The 18,977-nt window shown below is 38.1% G+C and overlaps 1 protein-coding gene across 1 annotated transcript in view; it reads left to right on the top strand.

Moving 5' to 3' along the window:
- LOC108707514 (bone morphogenetic protein 8B) overlaps positions 1 to 17,829 on the top strand; it is a 32,855-nt gene extending 15,026 nt beyond the window's left edge. The window contains exons 2-7 of the mRNA XM_041582212.1: positions 11,442 to 11,634; positions 11,716 to 11,864; positions 13,684 to 13,875; positions 15,464 to 15,543; positions 15,732 to 15,842; positions 17,446 to 17,829. Of these exons, the coding sequence (XP_041438146.1) occupies positions 11,442 to 11,634; positions 11,716 to 11,864; positions 13,684 to 13,875; positions 15,464 to 15,543; positions 15,732 to 15,842; positions 17,446 to 17,595 (875 nt within the window). The 3' untranslated portion in view covers positions 17,596 to 17,829. The remainder of the gene's footprint in view (positions 1 to 11,441; positions 11,635 to 11,715; positions 11,865 to 13,683; positions 13,876 to 15,463; positions 15,544 to 15,731; positions 15,843 to 17,445) is intronic.
- Positions 17,830 to 18,977: the final 1,148 nt, after the last annotated feature.

Genomic DNA, 18,977 nt, shown 5'->3' with positions numbered 1-18,977 from the left:
GATTAGTGAATTACTAAAATGTCAATTTCTGTAATAAGGTTTTAACGCCTTTGAGCATGACAATGACGCAGAGGAAATTCTCAGTGAGGTTCCCTTTTACCTCTGCCCTAATTTGCACCCTCACTAATGATGCGATAAATTCATGAATAGAAGTCTTTCTTTTGCAGTTTCCATGTATAAGGGTTGTTAGATTAACACAGGTACCAAATTATACTATTGCAGTTACGCATAGTAAAGAAATCAAGATAAAGTTAGAGATCAGTGTCACAGGCAATGGAAAAAAAACAAAAAACAGAACCTAGCGCAATATTGTTAATATATGGTGCAGTCACCAGGGTGTTGCAACACAAATCTGTGTGTGTCTTGAACCATAGAAAGTCTAGGTACAATTTTTTCTTAAGTGTTCTAAAGTGCAATAATGATTTCTACAACGTGCTGTCTCCAAAATAAAATTATAATTAAATATAACAAGGTGCTTATAGTGTGTTCTTCAAAAGATAGAGTCAATTAAAGCAAGGTGCAACAGTGTTTTCTTCAAACAATAAAACTCAGCCTGTGGCTTCTCCACTCTCTGGTGGGATTGGCAATTTACAAGGTTCCTGATTTCAAAACAGCATGTCAGTGTCAACTCCAGGGTATTTCTTTTTCTGTAAAGACATTAAAAAGCAGGGACAGCGCCCATAGTGTCATTTGCCTTTATTTTTAAAAAGGTTTTAAAACTTATTGCACTCAACATAGATCACACTTCTGAGCGCATATCAAGCAATCACTTTCACCAGTGTTATGGTACAGATTGTGGAGGGGAACCTTTGCAATTCAAAGTGATGAATTCTGCTGGAGTCCCCCTCTCCTGCTATGTGTTCCACCTGTACAACAATGTAGCAATAATCCACTCTCCTAGTCAAGACGTTTATTTCCTATAATGACTGCTGCTACATTTTTTTCAATGCTATAGGTGGTCAGGCCCAGCATTGCAGAGAATAGCTAAGGAAAGACAGATAATGGTTTTATTAGCAAGTACAATTAAGAAATTAACATTATTTAAATGAAAATATGTAAATAAAAACTGATATGCACACACAAACATATACTGTATAAAGTTCATATCGGCACAGAACTACTCCTTAAAAAAGCATATTTAGTAGAAAAAATTGAAATGTCTCACAAGTAACATTAACACCAATGCATTTGACATGACAAAAAAAATTGCTTCCAGATCATTATGAAAGAGGCATTAAATAAATCATATAAAGAGGCATTATCACACATAAAGGAATGATTAGACATACAGTTTATTCTAAGAGGCAACTGCACTGTGTTCCAATACATTTTACCCCCATTATATGGTTTATTTTACTGACATAAGTTTACAGCTGCCGTGTCATGACTTATTCATCACCGTTCAATGCCAACTGCCATTACAAGCATTCGACATACTGTATACCTTAAACACAATGAGCGGATTATGCTGTTTATCACTTGTACTGGAATGTGTCACTGCAATTTTTGACCACAGAAGTTGACAATAAAGCAAATAGTAGAAATAATGTAAAACATACAGTTAAAGTGCCAGTTAAATATGACTATTTGCTTTTATAATAAGACAGACTGTACAACAATGGAATGAAATTATCATTGTGTGTGCTTTTCTAAAATGTAGCTGTCACATCTAACATCTGCTCCACTGACAGCTCCATGGTTAGGAATGTGGCTAGGGAATTGGCAATCAAATGTTTAAACTTGGTGCATTCATTTGGGCTTGAATTAATCTATAAATGTCAACGTTTCTTTCCACCATATCATGTGTCTATATAGAGGGTAACACTCTTATTACAGTAACTAAAAGGCTCCTATGTAAATTATTATCAATCACAATCCTTAAGCAAGAAAAAAGCTGATGGGGTGAGGCTAGCTACCTTTAACTCCATTTTGGTCCCAGTAATCTGGAAAGGTTGAGGGGCTATGGAAAGGTTTATGGCAAGCAAGCAGTTAATTTACTGTCAATGACCAAATTCTGTACAGCCAAATGTACAGGTGATTGTCACTCAGTACTGGTTTGGAACTTCAAGATCTTTCACTGTCTTTATGGCCTACAATTAATGACATTTCACATCACTGTAATGATATGTTCAAGGAAAACTATGCATAGTGCACATTGCTTCTGTGTGAAAGAGTATTTAGTAACTTGCACACATTTGAAACCCATGTAATTGGGTTAAGTGATAAAAAATATTCTGTACCTTTAGAGCCCTGGCTCCTAAGACCTTACAGTAGATTTCAGCAAGGCTGCGAGGCTTGCAGTTCTGGGAAGGCCTGAATGTTTTGTATTGTGCTTTATGTATGTAACACTACAAATGTACGCAATGCTACACAAACAGGGGTTCAATGATAAAGTAAACAGTGAGAAGACATATGTAAATTCTAGGGGGCAGATTCACTAAGGGGCGAATTTTCGCCAGCGTCAGCTTCACACCCTTCGAACCACTTTGCCAGGTGCAAATGCACTACGAATAATCTAATTCGCTAAAATGCGAAGTTTCTGTGCAAGCACTTCACAGCGAAGATGCGCTAGAGTTCATTTATGCCTAACAAAAATTCGTTAGTGATCTTGCACTTAGGTAAATTTGCATAGGGCGGGAAATTTAAAGTTGTATGGACGTCTTTATTATAAATGTTTGTGCAAATGCTTGAAGTTACCACTTTTTATTACAAATAAAGACAAGAGAGTTAATATAATGCCCTACACATGAGGCCACTATAAAATTAATGTTTTTACCCAAAAAAAAGTCTAAGTAAGAAATTTTAGCAGCCAATCCCGCTTAAAAAAAGGAGAAGTCGCCAGCGTTTTTAGAACTATAATGCATTTTCGGCGCACAGGATACGATGTAAGTGACAGAAGATTGAGGAAGATCGAGCTTCTTTTTAGCACTTTGCCTGGTCTACACTACACTACACGAAAGAGGTAACGTTCAGTGAAATCCACACTTTAGTGAATTTGCGGAGTAACGATCGTTCACCAGAGCGAAAAGTTGCCTTGCGATAGAGTGCGAATGTACGATAGTGACGGTCCCATTCGCATTGGCACCTGTTGGTGAATTGGCGATATCCCTGCAGGTGGCAACGCTGGCGAAAAGTGTTTATTGCTTAGTTCAAATGAGGTTTCTGATATGAAGAGCTTACAATCTATGAGGAGAAGATAGACAAGGTCATGAGTCAGGAGTGTGTTGTTGTTGACAATGACTATTCAAATGCTTCTTCTCTAGATTCTTAAAGGGACAGCAACACCAAAAAATTAAAGTGTTTTAAATGAATGATAATATAATATAATGTTGCGATGCACTGGTAAAACTGGTGTGTTTGCTATATAAACAAGCTGCTGTGTAGCCATGGGGGCAACCATCCAAGCACAGGATAACAGATAACAGATAAGTTCGAAAGAATCCCATTGTCTACTACAGAGATTATCTGTTATCTGCTGTGTATCCTGTGCCTTTTCTCCTTTTTGCAGCTTGAATGGCTGCCCCCATGGCTACACAGCAGCTTGTTTATATAAACAATAGTAGTGTTTCTAAAAGCAAACACACCAGTTTTACCAGTGCTGGACAACACTGCATTATATTTTCATTACTTTAAAACACTTTGATTTTTTGGTGTTCCTGTTCCTTTAAAGGGGTTGTTCACCTTCCAAACACTTTATTCAGTTCTGTCGTTTTCAGATTGTTCCCCAGAAATAAAGAATTTTTAATTACTTTCCATTATTTATTTTTTACTGTTTTTCCTAAACATTACATTTTAAAATGTAATGTTCCTGTCGCTGATATTTGAGTCTGAAAGCTCAGTAATTCAGGTGCAGACTCTAAACTGTTACAATTTTGCAATATTTAGTTGATACATTTCCCAGCAGCATCTGTGGAGTATTAGCAAATATTGTATCAATTCCAACAGCTGCATTTAACGAAACCCAGGGATTCTGATCAGTAGAGACAAAGATAAGAAATGTATCAACTAAATGTATCCATTTAAAACAGTTTACAGGGTCGGCGACCCCCCCTACCCATCATTTTAAGGTGAAAAAAGAATCTTTAGACTTCAATATTAGAAAAACGGTAAAACATAGAAAATAGAAAGTAATTGGAAAAAGTTGTTATTTCTGGTGATCTATCTGAAAACAACTAGTTGTTTGAAGGTGAACAACCCCTTTAAGAAGGTCTGAGATGGTATTAGTGCGGGGCCTTGGGGCAGTCAGGGAGGATGGTTTAATACATGATTCATCTTGTTGTGTGCAGACAGGACAACATATTATCCTGAGCCAAGCATAACGACTGTGCTGGAGTGGAGACATAAGGCCAGATATCTAGAGTGGAGCAGAGGAATGCAGGGTTTTGAAAGACTGGATATGATTTTGTACTTTACTCATGACTTTACTGGGAGCCCGGAGAGAGGGAGAGGCTTTAGTAGTGAAGGTAAGAAAAGAAGCAGGTGAGATGATGAGAAGAATGGCAGTAAGGATGGCCTTAAGTGTGTGGAGATGAGATTTGAGAGGCCAGCTAATAATAGGTTGCAGTATTCTATCCTGGAGAAGATATGGGCCTGCATAAATGTTTTATCAGAATAGAAAGTAATTTTTTGTTTCTGAGAAAGAGCTTATCTTGCATAGAAATCTAATGAGAGCTGAGAAGGGTGGGGGTGACTAAAGTGACAGCTTGAGAAGCTGGATATTAAATGGAGGTTGGGGGATTGGGGTAGAGAGGAGGAGCAGGCAATATATTGTATGATTGACAGCAGGGATTTTTTAATGAGTTTACAACAGGTCTGGATCTTTAATAAAAAAAGAATTTGAATTTCATGTTTGATTTGAAAATGATTTTTACTATACGGTTTTTTATGTCTGGGTTACAGGTCCACTTTGAGGTATTTTCAGTGGAGTGACCTTTGAAGAAAGCTGACTGAAAGAGGTCAAGAGGATGATTGGCATTTGGGACTCTCTGAAAATTGAGACAATTTGTTCTAGTAGGTTTGAGGCTCCAGCAAAATGGAGTTAAGAGTTAAAGAGTTAAACTCTAAAAATGAATGCGTCATAGCATAGAACAGTGCTGTCCAATTGGTGGGCCCACGGGTTGATCACAGACCCCACCTTGGGGCAAATTTACTTACCTTCGAAGTTGTGCCAGCGTTGGCTTCGCTGCACTTTGCCAGGCGAAGTTTCGCCAGGGTACCGCTAATTCACTAAAGTTGCACTCAGGGAGGCGAGTGGTAGCGAAGTTGGCTAGCGTTAATTCGTCAAGCAAAGCGAAGTTACGCTAGCGATGCCTAATTTGCATACAATGGACGTATATGTAGCAGCAAATACATTACACTACACAAGCCTGGGAAAGCTTCATAAAATAAAAGTAAAATAAAGTAAAAATAAAATAGAGTTGTTATATTGCCCTATACATGTGCCCACTGTATAGTTTAGGTGCCATATGTTAGGATATGTAGGAGGGTTCCCCCCAAAAAAATTACGATCTTTTTCAGATTATCACCCTTAAAAAAGTTAAAGACACCAGCGTTTTTTGGGACTTGGAAAAATTTTAAATTTCAACTTTTTTTGAAGCAATCCCTATCTACTCTATAACACTTTGCCTGGTCTGAGGTGGTGAAGGCAAGTCTGGCGCAAGAGGTAACGTTCAGTAAAATGCACAAGTTAGTGAATTAGCGTAGTTACGTCCCTTCGCCATAGTGCAACTTCGTCTGGCGTAAGGGGGTGAAGTAGCGCTAGAGTAGGTCCACTTCGCAAGTGAATTTACACCAGCGACTGTTAGTAAATCAGCAAAGTAATGAAATGACGTCACCCTAGCAAAATTTGCCCCCTTGTGTGGCCCCCCACATGATAGTCTGCCTGCTGCGACTGCTTGCCTTGTGTAAGCTTTAAAGGTATCACTACTGAGATTATTTGGCCCCTGCATTGTCTACACCTCATATTCAGACTGTAAGCTCTCAGATCCCATGAAGAGGTATAGTTAAAGAATAGAAAACTTTATTTCAAGCAAATGTAGGACACATAACAGATGTACGTGTTTGTTGCACTGGGTACTTAATTGTAAGCTTATAGTTATAGACCTATAGTTAAATGCCTGGAGCACAAACCATGTAAGGCTATGATGTGTCCTACATCATATATACATAACCACCAAATATACATGACTTTTAAAGAACTAGATTCCCTACTTGCTAAAGTATTATAAGTAGTGCTCGCATGACAAGAATATGGTTCCTTATTTGCCCCGGGTAAAAAAATTAGAGACTATTTCAGTATTATTCTGTTTTGAAGATGGCTTGGCTCTTCCAATAACAAGACTTGTAATTTTTAAATGATTGCATATGTGCAAGGAGATGTTTTTTTCTTGTGGTGATATTACAATAAACGGTTTCAGATTTATGTGTATGGCCACTGTGTACTTATGAATATGTCTTTTATTCATTTATTCAACGAGCGTTGTTTGGCAAAACATCTTAGGCTGTGGCATCACTTGTAGCACAGACTTACAATTCTGATTCCGTTGTTGTAAATACAAACTCTTGTAAATAATCAGCGATTGTGTCTTTCTAATGAAATTATATCCCCACTAATTACACTTTGTTGCTCACTGCTGCATTAGAGTAGAGTAATTATAGAAACATCTAGAAGGGTTATATAAGTATAATGTTAACCAACCAATAAAAATAGAATAAGGATGTCCAAGGGGGTTGTTGGATCCTTATTCTATTTTTATTGTCTCTTTAGGGTTAAATGGCTGACAAGGCTCATGCTTTAGGTGATTAATAAATGAATGCAAATAAGTTGTGGCAGGGATGATATATTCCTTTTGCCAGAATGTATGATTAAAGTAACATTCATTTTGACAATGCTCATTTGTGCCTAGTTCAGAGTAATGCCATGCCATGAGGAAGGGTTTCAGAAAAGGAAAACAACAGCTTTGTTTTATGTGTCTCTTAATATGTTTTTAGCCCTCAATTTAATGCATTACCTAAAATGTTTTGACACTGCCTGCAGTTTCAACTTTTGTAAAAACCTCAAAAATCTGCATTTATCAATATTGAACCTCATTTGCCAGCTTGCTGCCCAGTTTTCCATGTTAGACAAATCACTCTGCAGTGGCAGCATTCTGCATGGAACCTATAGTTCTGTACAATTTAGTATCATAAGCAAAAATCAAAAAGACAGTACTTACAATGCCTACCTGTAGGAAGCTTATGAACTAATTGAAAAACAATGAACAGACCCCTGAGCAATTCTACTAAACACATACCTATGTCAGGTTTTGTTTATTGAACAGATGAAGGGCTGGACCATGTTTATAGCCCCAGGGAAGTGAGGGTAAAATCACCAGACCCATTTTCTAGTAATATCAAACTACTGGCTAGTTAATAGGGATCTAACAAGGTGATTAGTACTGTGTTCCTCAGGTTACTCCTTTCATCAGCCACATGGAATATTACGCAATCTGAAAACCAGATTTAGCCTTTAGAATAATAATATTGAACAACGCTCTCTTCTTTAGCTAGTGCATAAGTAAATGAGCCTGTAATATATTCTGAATTATGTGTAGTGTAATTATTTGTGTAGCTGCAGTTTCCTCAGCCTGTTTATTTTTCATGAATCTCTTTTTTTTTTTTTTAGACCTAGCTATACTTAAATCTGTCTGTTTTTGGGTCACATTTTCCACTTATCAACGCTTCTTAAATTGTTTTGTTCTAAAGAAGTGTGTCAGGAGACACAAAGAAGTGAGAAATGTAAATTCTTATCTTTATTTAGAGCATGTATGGAGATCAAACTGAGTGTTCAAAAGCAGGTTCAGAATTGTAGAACACATCCTACCGGCACTGATGACTAAATGGAAAATGCCAGTATAAATAAACCCCTAAGCATTAAACTATGAATGGATAACTTCCTTAAAGATCAATAAAGATTTTTGGAAACTTCTGGAAAACTGTTCATTTACTTTTTTATTATATGGAAGACCTCAATGTTGAGTTTATTAAACTCTGCTTCGCAGCATTCTGCAATTGAAATAGACTTCAACCTCTAATTTTTATGGATTATCGAAAAATCAAGGACAGGCAGGAGAAGGACAGAGCAGAGGTAAAGAAAGGACAAATAGGACAGGCTCAGTATAGGAACAGGACCAGAAAACACAAGGACAAAAGTGGAGCAGGACTAAGGCAAAAGTTGGCACTGGACACAGTGCTCAAGCACAGAGGCAGGGGAGTGACGTGGGAGATGGGTTTATATTGGGCACAGTTGGCTCTGATTGGCTGACCAATATGGCTCCTGGCATGTATTGGAAACCAAGGTGAAAACATGAGAAAATAGAATATGCTGGCTATTCTCCTGGCCCAGTGGTTAAGGAGAGCATCCAGCAACCAGGAGGTTCAGACTTTATTCCCAGAAAAACGTTATAATTGTTTTGTGGTTTGCAGTTTAGGGGGCAAAATTTGTGTCCATTTTTCATTACTGCTTTTAAATAATGCTTTTGTAGCACCATTAAATGTTTGAATTTATGAATAAGGAGATAGAATTATGCACTGCCTTGCAAGTTGACAGCCCATAGAAAACAAAAGAGATTTGGCTTCTTTTGCTTGGCAAAAATAAGTGTTTTTGATGAGAAAAAAAAAAATTACATTTTTGAAAGGGAGGTAACCTAGCAAATCTGTAAAACATTTTTGCGATTCTCAAGAAAAATTACTGGCAGGACCCTTATTGAATTGACAAATTAATTAAAGCTGTATCTGTGCCAATTCTTCATAGTTCTTTGTAGGGATGCACTGAATCCATTATTTTGGATTCAGCCGAACCTCTGAATCCTTCGTGAAAGATTTGGCCGAATACTGAACTGAATTTGAGCCTTAATGCGCATAAGCAAATTAGGGGTGGGAAGGGGAAAACATTTTTTACCTCCTTATTTTCTGACAAAAAGTCACGTGATTTCCCTCCCTGCCCCTAATTTGCATATGCAAATTAGTGTTCGGATTGGGTTCGGCCTGGCAGAAGGATTCGGCCGAATCTGAATCCTGCTGAAAAAGGCCGAATCCTGTCTGAATCCCGAACCGAATCCTGGATTCGATGCATCCCTAAGTAGAATGCCATTATGCTCTATGGGGTGCTTGGGGTTGCTCAACACCCATCACCCATTCAAATCCTTGTTTACCGAAGCAAATTGCATGCAGAGAGAAAGGATCCAGACAGTTAACTTCCAGGACAAAAACTACACTGTTATATGCAAAGTGTCAGTAATATTTTACTAAGCTGTATGAAGAAACTAGGGGTAGGAAGAAGAAAAGTGGCACAGATGAGTAGTAGAAGAGTGTCAGGTGCAAACTGGGGGGTGCAAGTGGAGAATGTCAATGGGGACAATGGGAACAGTGGCCATATGAACCAAGCAGTGGATGGGGTGATTGACATTTGAACCAAGCTGGGCAGAGATGCTGTGCTGTTGCCTTGAGCACCAGTACTACTTGGCCTGGCTGTGATTATCCATAGCAATCCCTTTGTAAATCCCCATACTGTATTTGTATTTTTGAAGAAAAGGGGCTTTCCCTAATGTTTGTCACAAAGAACATATGAAATACTGGTGGAGTTAATATTCAACTGTCTTACAGTGTTTGTTACTTTATAATAAGTTCTATCTTCTAGCTAAAGTGAACATCCTATGTGTATTTACAGTCATTTTCAATACATGTCAACATTTGGCAAAGATTTCTCTTTATGCAAACCACATAAAAGTATTTCCAAATGTAAACTCATTACTTTATTCTCTGGGGAGGAAATGGTTTCTGCGCTTTGGAATATTGGGTATTCCAGTTACGATTCCACAAATTAGCATATTTTGTGTATAGGACCTATTGTTATTTCATAAGAGTGTATTAGGACACAGCTCTTGCACCTTAAGGAGAAATACAATATTTATGAGCCCAGGAAGAAAACAATAAAAATAAATAATTCATGATGACATTTTCAAAAACACATTTTGAAGGAACTGTGAAAATAAATAGTGTTCTACCACATGAGTAAAAAGAAAAAAAACAACTCAGAAATGCAAAATATAATCACATTTACCCTTTTACTGTGCAGTTGTTTAGATGACAAAGCCAGGCCACAGCCACATGTGGTTTCCACATCCGAAGAATGCCCTGTTTTCTGGAGATTACAAGATACACAATGTCCAGTCCAGATTTAATTTTGAAAGTACAATTACAACAGTCAGTTATTTTTGTAGCCTGTTGTTGTTCAAGGACAAGAGCAGTGGTCCCCAACTAGTAGCTCGTGAGCAACATGTTGCACTCCAACCCCTAGGGGCTACCAAATAGCCAATAACAGCCCTTATTTGACATCCCCATGGATGTAATGAAAATATCACGTACTTTTTCATGCTTGTGTTGCTCCCCAACTCTGTTTTCCATTTAAATGTGGCTCACAAGTAAAAAAGGTTGGGGGCCCCTGGACTAGAGGGTCAATTTATCAAAGTAGTGTTCAGAAAAGCAGGTAGAAAAGCTGTTCTAACAGGGTCGGACTTGGCCCAGACCCATCCCTGCCCTTGTTGTGTTTCCAGCCCCGGTCGCTTCTAAACCAGTTATGCAAATGCGTGCGCGGGGGGAGTGGGTGGACATACTGACGGTGGCTGCGGCCGGGAATTTGCGTCAGGGTCAGGGCTCAGGGGGGCCCTGAGACAGCTGCCTTGGTGGGCCCGGGATAATATTACCTATTGTCCTATTGAGTGAATAACAAAATTTAAAAAACTATACAGGTATAGAATCCGTTATCTGGAAACCTAATATACAGAAAGCCCGAATTACAGGAAGGACATCTCCCATAAACTCCATTTTAATCAAATAATTCACATTTTTAAAAATGAATTCCTTTGTCTCTGTAATAATAAAACAGAACCTTGTATTTGATTACATCTAAGATATAATTAATCCTTATTTAATCAATTCTATTTCCAGGAAAGATCGTTTGTTTCAATACACACGTGTAGAGCTGTAGTGACAATAGAATTCTACCTGTATCTGACAATTCAGCACTAACAATGGCTGATATTCAAAAGGCACCCAATCAAAATTTGCCGGCCAATCGACGAGCCGTTATCGGTCCAAGTCTTCTGCTGATATGGGTCGTCTATACACACACCATTCACGCACTGAATATTGTACAAAAATTAATTTTACACAATATTATTTGTGCATCTATAGCCACCTTTGAGGTTATAAGATCTGAAAGATCCTTTATCCGTAAAAACCCAGGTCCCAAGCATTCTGGATAACAGGTCCCATACCAGTTCTTGGATAATTTGAGGGATTAAGATGATCTGAAAATGACCTAGATGGGGTTTGTAGCCACAAGCAACAGACTGTGAGCGGGAGATTTGCAGTGCAATTTAACCCTGCCATTTCTTTTCCAGTTGAACACGACAGAGATATCTTCCAACAGAAGCCCTACTGGAAAGAATTCAAGTTTGACATGACCCAAATACCCACAGGAGAGTCTGTAACGGTAGCCGAGTTCCGGCTTTTCAAGATGCGCAGCTTTTTACGTAATTTGAATCGCACACTTCACATCAGTCTCTATGAAATAAAGAAGGAAAGAGGCTATAGGTACATATATTCCTTTACTGCCCTTGGTATAATGCTGCTGAATACCTTATTGTAACTTCAGACAATTCTTTTTTTTTTTAGGGAGCCTGAGTTAACCCTATTGGACCATCAAAGCACACTGGCTGGGGATGAAGGGTGGTTGGTGTTTGATGTCACAGCTGCCAGTAATCACTGGTTACTGAAATCCAAAAATAACTTAGGAATCCGTCTCTATGTGGAGACTGATCAAGGTATGGCGAACAAACGCATTGGGGGAAATTGGCAAAAAGGCACGATTCTCAGTCCTTTTCAAATGTGTGGACAATTCAGCTATTGATTAAATTCGGATTTGCCTAAAAAAAACCTGTGTTTTGAGTTTTCTTCATATTTTGAGACTTATAGGGGTTGTTCACCTTTAAATGAACTGGTATGATGTAGAGAGTGATATTCTGAGACAATTTGCAGTTGGTTTTCATTTTTTATTATTTGTGATTTTTGAGTTATTTAGCTTTTTATTCATCAGCTCTCCAGTTTGCAATTTCAGCAATCTGGTTGCTAACGTCAAAATTACCCTAGCAACCATGCATTGATTTGAATAAGAGACTGGAATATGAACAGGAGAGGGACTGAATAGAAAGATGAATAATACAAAGTGACAACAACAACAATAGATTTGTAGCCTTACAGAGCATTTGTTTTTTAGATGGGTCAGTGACCCCCCTTTGAAAGGTGGAAAGAGTCAGAAGGAGGCAAATCATTCAAAAACTATAAAAAAGAAAAACGAAGGCCAATTGAAAAGTTGCTTAGAATTAGCCATTCTATAACATACTATTGGTGAACCATCCCTTTAAGGGCAATTTCCACAACATGGTCCTTCTCTAGTGGCCTTAAATGAACAGTAACCATGCACTGGTAAAACTGATGTGTTTGCTTCAGAAACACTACTATAGTTCATATAAACAAGCTGCTGAGTAGCAATGGAGGAAATTGAAAAGAGGCTATATGGCACAGGTTAAATAGTGGATAACGGATAACACCATTATGTTCTACAGAGCTTATCTGCTGTGTAACCTGAGCCTTTTCTCCTTTGAATGGCTGTCCCCATTGATACACAGCAGCTTATTTATATAAACAATAGTAGTGTTTCTGATGCAAATACAGCAGTTTTATCAGTGCAGGGCAACACTATATATTTTTTTACTTTAAAAAACACTTTAATTTTTTGATGTTAATAAAACAAGCCTGTAACTAATTCATCTTATCTAAAACTGCCTGGATGTCTAAATGTTTTTTATGAATTAACTCTCAAACCATGTTCCAGGGTCTTGTGCTACTTTGGAAACTGGGTGTGCGAATGGCCAGTGTGACAATATTGCAAACTCTTTCTGCACGTGCACATAAGTCATTGGGTTATATTTATCACCACAGTCCACTAGAGTTAAATTCCGCCACTCTCCATTTATTTCTGTAGCATTTTAAAGGCATATTTATCAAATGATGAACTTTCACTTTCGGCCATTGATAAATACTCTTTTAAAAATCCCATAGAAACTAATGGAGAGTGGTGGAATTTCACTCTAGGGGACTCTAACTTCACTCTTTAATAAATATGCCCCATAGTGTTCTCACCAATTAATTTGGAAATCTTTATCATACTCTTAACAAGGAGACTTGTGTTATCTCCCAAGCCAGAGTAATAATTATATAATTATTTGACTGTATGTGTCAATAGATAGAGAAGCGCCCAAACTACAGGCTGCCATTTCGATTAATGGACATTTTTGAATTCAAACATTAATGAAAACAACAGACTGCATGGGCACATTTGGGAACTTCTTACCTTGGGTTCCCCAAACCCAAAACTCATAAGGACTGATACAAACATGGAGTTAATAAAATATGAAAAAACAGGCTATACGATAAATGTGTATACTGTAGGGTAGATACACATATAGTACAGTTCATTCCTTTAGATGTTATATATAAAAAAGCATTCCAAACAAACCAGACCAATTATACATCCAGCTATATTAATACAATGATTGATTTTATTCTTTATTGATTCAACAGGGCAAAGTATTGATCCGGGTATAGCGGGTATCTTAGGAAGACGAGCACCACGTTCGAAACAGCCATTCATGGTCACATTTTTCCGGGTTAGTCGCAATCAAATCAGATCAGTACGGGCAGTTAAACAACTCAGGAAAAGGCAACAGAAGAAACATGACTTACCGCACCCCAATAAACTTCCTGGCATTCTTGGCAAGTACTATCAATAACATATAACATTTTTGACATGCCTGGCATCTTGCATGGCTGCAGTTGTATTTATTTCCTTCCTGTCAGAAGTTTAATAATGGCTTATTTGGGAAATTTGTGATGCATTAACAGAATAAAGTAGAGGTTCTAAAAAAAAGCAAAAAAGGTGTGGCATAAAAACAAAGTACTTTGACTCAAACAATCTATAAATCAATAGCTTTGTGGTTTCAATAGGCTGAAAAACCGATTATGTTCTTTAGCTCTATGTGTTTTCATAACTGTGGACAGATATTTTAAGTCTTTCATCAAGAGTCTCATGGAGAATGTTACAGGAATTCACGAGAGCGGGCACTCTGGGTATTAAAAGTATGTAATTGACTTCATTTGATTATGATGAATTAAAAATAAACAGGCTTCCTTATGGCCACCCATTCCTCCTAACTCAAAATATGGGATCCTTTGATTTACATATATTACCTATCAATGATAACAGGGTTCTTCTGTCCACATAAAAGGTAATGATTGTTGTGGATACATTTCTAATGACAAATAGGGAGGATCGAATGGATATCACACTGATAATTGACCTTGATATATAAAATGATTGCCCTGTATGGATAGTCTGGGGATTAGCTGTCGGGGACATGAGTCAGTAATACAAAAAAAAAAAAAGGTTGAGGTTGAGGGAAAGATAAGTCAAACATTTTAAAAATAGGTAATGTCAGAAACACAGAGTATTGGTCAGTGGGTTTTAGGAGGAGGTGGGGGCAGGAACTAGGGTACAGGGTGCGAGGGAAGTTAACAACAAGGAAATGGGTAATTATAGAAACAAGTTTGGTAAAGGAAGGTAGGGAAAAGAGAGGGGAAAGAGAAAAAGAAAAAATAAGGAGTTGAGGTGGGCATGTAAACTGGTTTTCGTTGTTTCCTAAAAATGAGCATGTTTCTGCTCAATTTTAGGTCCCTTATTCTTTTGGATGTCCCAGAACTAATAAGACAGAAATGGTCCTTTCCCTCTTTAAACACCCACAACATGCCAGAAATGTCTTTTAAAGTTTCCACTAAAACCCCCTATATATAGATAGATAGATAGATAGATAGATAGATAGATAGATAGATAAAACCTGGAGGGCTCTGCTGTCTGACCCTGTCCTGATCCCTGCTCAGAGCCAGGCACTCCTACCCCAATCCCAATTGCAGCCACAAAATTCTGTAGGTGCAGGGGGGGGAGGATTAGGTGTAAACTGCTGGCTAGTTGTATGACTGGGGTGGGGCCCCTTAGTTGACAACCCTTCTTGTGTGCAACTAGCTATATACAGTTGTGTTAAGCTTGTATCATGGCATATAAAACATAAGTTCCAAATTATTAAATAACAGGAAGAAGGAGGTCCCTGCCCTGTAGAGATAATCATTTTAGTGGGTAACAAATGAGTGTGTAAAACAAAATAAAATGATGCATTTTTCCTTTTAAAGGTGTGTTTGGTTGGTAGATTTCTTTTCTTTTCTGTGCCTAGTAATATTTTGCCTTTGCTTTCACAGCAAAATATTCATAGAGCCACCTCTTTGTGGTCACTGTAAATATCTTTTATTTCAGATCATGTACATGTTACTGACAACCGGCAAGTGTGTAAAAGGCATGAATTGTATGTCAGCTTTCGGGACCTGGGATGGCTGGTAAATATAATTTCAACTAAAAGATGTCTGTCTATAGTTAGCTGTATATGTATCTCCTTCGGTCTAGTATGGATGTATTAATAGCTATCATCCAACTACTGGACTATTATTTATATCCATCTATTATTCAGTCTATGAAATGGAATGTTATATAGAGAAAAGTTAATGTTTTTTTTTCTAATCTGTAGGATTGGGTGATAGCTCCGCAAGGTTACTCAGCGTTTTACTGTGAAGGAGAATGTTCATTTCCCCTTGACTCCTGCATGAATGCCACCAATCATGCCATACTGCAGTCATTGGTAAGAATTGAAAAGCAGAATCCATATTTATAAGTAGTGCTCATTCTTTTCTGTGAATGTCACTAGAACAGAATGGACATGTTGAATCTATATTTTTTGCATTGATTTTTGAGAATGGGAGCTATCCTTGCAAATGCTAGGACAAAAATAAATAAAGCATCCTCAAATGCCAATAGGGGGAAAAATATGGGCCAGATAGGTTTAAAAACCTGCACTCTAGTATAAACCCTGCTCTTTTGGGGTCTGCGTGCAGGTTCTGTTCTGACAAAGTGAGGACACTTGGCAAGTATGTGCATGGTCAGTGTATTCACTATTATTTACTGTAGTAGAGAAACCAGTCTAAACTGTGCGGGGGAAACAACAAGGAAACCTTAGCGAAGGACCTACTAACCAAAATAAATTCTCCTCTAATTTGTAACATTTCCACAGTTTTTTTCATCTATCTATCTATCTATCTATCTATCTATCTATCTATCTATCTATCATCTATCTATCTATCATTTATTTTCACCAATCTATCATTAATTGATCTATCAGCTATCATCTATCTGTCTGTCTGTCTATCTATCATCTATATATCATGTATTTATCATCAATCTATCTATCTATCATCAATTGATCTATCTATTATCTATTATCTATCTATCTATCTATCTATCTATCTATCATCTATCTAGCTAATCTATCAACTATCTATCTATCTATCTGTCTGTCTGTCTATCTAATCTATCATCTATCTATCATTTATTTATCATCAATCTATCTATCATCAATTGATCTATCATAGATAGTGTAGATGATAGACAGATAGATGATAGATATAAAGTATAAATTGATATATAAAGAATGTATCACAGATTGTGTAGCAGAGATCGTCAGAATTTTGTCCTCTTTGTTGGTCAATGTTAGCCCTAAACATGCCAATTACAGTGACCCTCCTAAAACTCTAGTGATGTATTCACAACTATAAATAATCATTCACCCCTAAAGATACTCATGATGGATGGGTCCACCTTTCCATTGCATTGACCCCCCCCCCCTTCCCCTGGTGTTCCAGCTCAGCTATGCGTAACATTGACCTAAAGATTAGCTGGGATTTTCTGATCTTAGAGATAATTACAGTCGGACAGCACTCCCTATTATAATTTTTTATTCAAGGCCTTGAAATGAGCCAAGAATTTGCTACAAGAGCCTAGATTTGTGTCCTGGTATGCCAGCTACTACCCGGTTAATGATGAATCCCTGGCCAGATATTATTTATCTATACATACACAGTTGCATATACAGTATTATTATAAAGCCGGTCAGGTATTTATTCCTATTACCAGCTCACAGATATATATATATTAGGAAGCCTGCTTTCGTCAAGACCATCCTCCAAATAAGTAATAATAATGAATCCAATGTAAACTGGAACTCCTTTTGCCAAAGAAAATATTCAAATAAGTATCTTCACATGCAGTGAAAATAATCTTTCTACTGAATCGTACTCTAAGACTTTCATTTTTGTAAACTTTGCCTTGGTGTGTTTATGTTTAAACTCGTAAAAATAAAATATGCCGTCTTATGCCCAGTAAGAAGAAACTTGTGTTTTTCTTTCCAGGTTCATCTGATGAAGCCAGAGAGTGTCCCAAAGGCCTGCTGTGCTCCTACCAAGCTCTCTGCCACTTCTGTCCTGTATTATGACAATAACAACAATGTCATACTAAAAAAACATCGAAATATGGTTGTCAAGTCCTGTGGTTGTCACTGAACAAGGCAGAAACAGGACAGGAGAGGAAGACTTGCACTTACAACAGGGATTTAGAAAAAAATGATTTATTTATCAAATATTAAATTAAAAGTAACATTATAGACTGAAAATCACAGTTATATAAATGCTTAGCACTACAACAGCGCTTTATAACTATTTCCACAAAGTGGGACGAGTATCCAGTATGTTTGGTTTGGTTGGTTTATAATAAAATTATCTATTACAAAAAAAAAAGTGTATGGGAGTCTTAAACAGGTTAGGGGTCATAAAACTCCAATGTATGCCTGGTTTGGGCCTAAAGGTTTCCAGTAGGACAAATATGCTTCATAACATGGTGAGGAAACACAAGATATTTGAGATTTGCAGATTATAGGTCTAATAATATGGGAGGAAACAGTAAGAGACAAAAGAGGAGGCTAACGAAGAATGTGCAGAAACCTAGGCCTGATTTAACAGCTACCATTAACTGTTAATTTAAAAATGTAACAATTTAATTTCATTTGATCAAGCACAGAAGTGAAGGTGTCAGAAACATTATTCTTCACACGCTATTAGCATTGGGAATTAACCAACAGGAAAGGTATCAGTGAGCAATGCTTTGTATTGACACCCACAAATGTGCTCAAAGCTAGGGCTGGAAATAGGGGTAGAAAGCAGAGTGTCACGGGTGGCACCCTAAATTCATTACCAATGCTAAGCACCCTGTTCTCGGCTCTTGCTTAACCTTTAACAGCCGCCTTTCACCTCGGGAGGAGCCCTCGGCTAATCGGATGCCGCCAGGTCTTAATTAGAGAGGTGCCAAGTGAAGGGTTCTGAACAAGCAAAGGGGCATGACGGTAAAGCAGAAGTCTTTTGGGCAGAAGGTCACAGTACAAGGCGTAGACAGAAAGCAAAGTCAAACAGGCCCGGGTCGGGACAGGCAGAATACGAGTGGAGTCAGGCAGGCAAGGGGCAAACCAGGAGATCAATCAGAAGGGTTATGGATACAGGAGAGTCGATTACCAGGCAGGGTCAGGATTCCAGAAGTCAGGATAGTCGAACAGGCAAGGGTCACAACAGGTATTCAGATAACAGACAGGATACAAATCAGAAGCACCAGGAACTTGCTAGAGGCAAACCTATAACGGGCAAAGATCTGCAGACAAACTGCTTCTTTTATACAATCTTGCGCTATTGCACGCTGACGTCCATGCAAATGTGCCTACAAAAGAAGCAGAGGCGCTCCGCGCACGCCCTAAGAATCGGCAGGCATGGAGGGAGAAGAGCCTGGTGGCAGGCGTCCCCGCCCTGTCGACCCCCTCCCGCTAGACCACCAGGGTGAGTCATTACACAGAGACACATGTCTAGGGCACAGCATGGGATGGGGATAGGAACATAGCTCT

The sequence above is a fragment of the Xenopus laevis genome, chromosome 2L (genome assembly GCF_017654675.1).
Source record: "Xenopus laevis strain J_2021 chromosome 2L, Xenopus_laevis_v10.1, whole genome shotgun sequence".
Lineage (NCBI taxonomy): Eukaryota > Metazoa > Chordata > Amphibia > Anura > Pipidae > Xenopus > Xenopus laevis.
The sequence above is the reverse complement of the archived record's forward strand: the minus strand, read 5'-3'. Positions and strand labels throughout refer to the sequence as shown.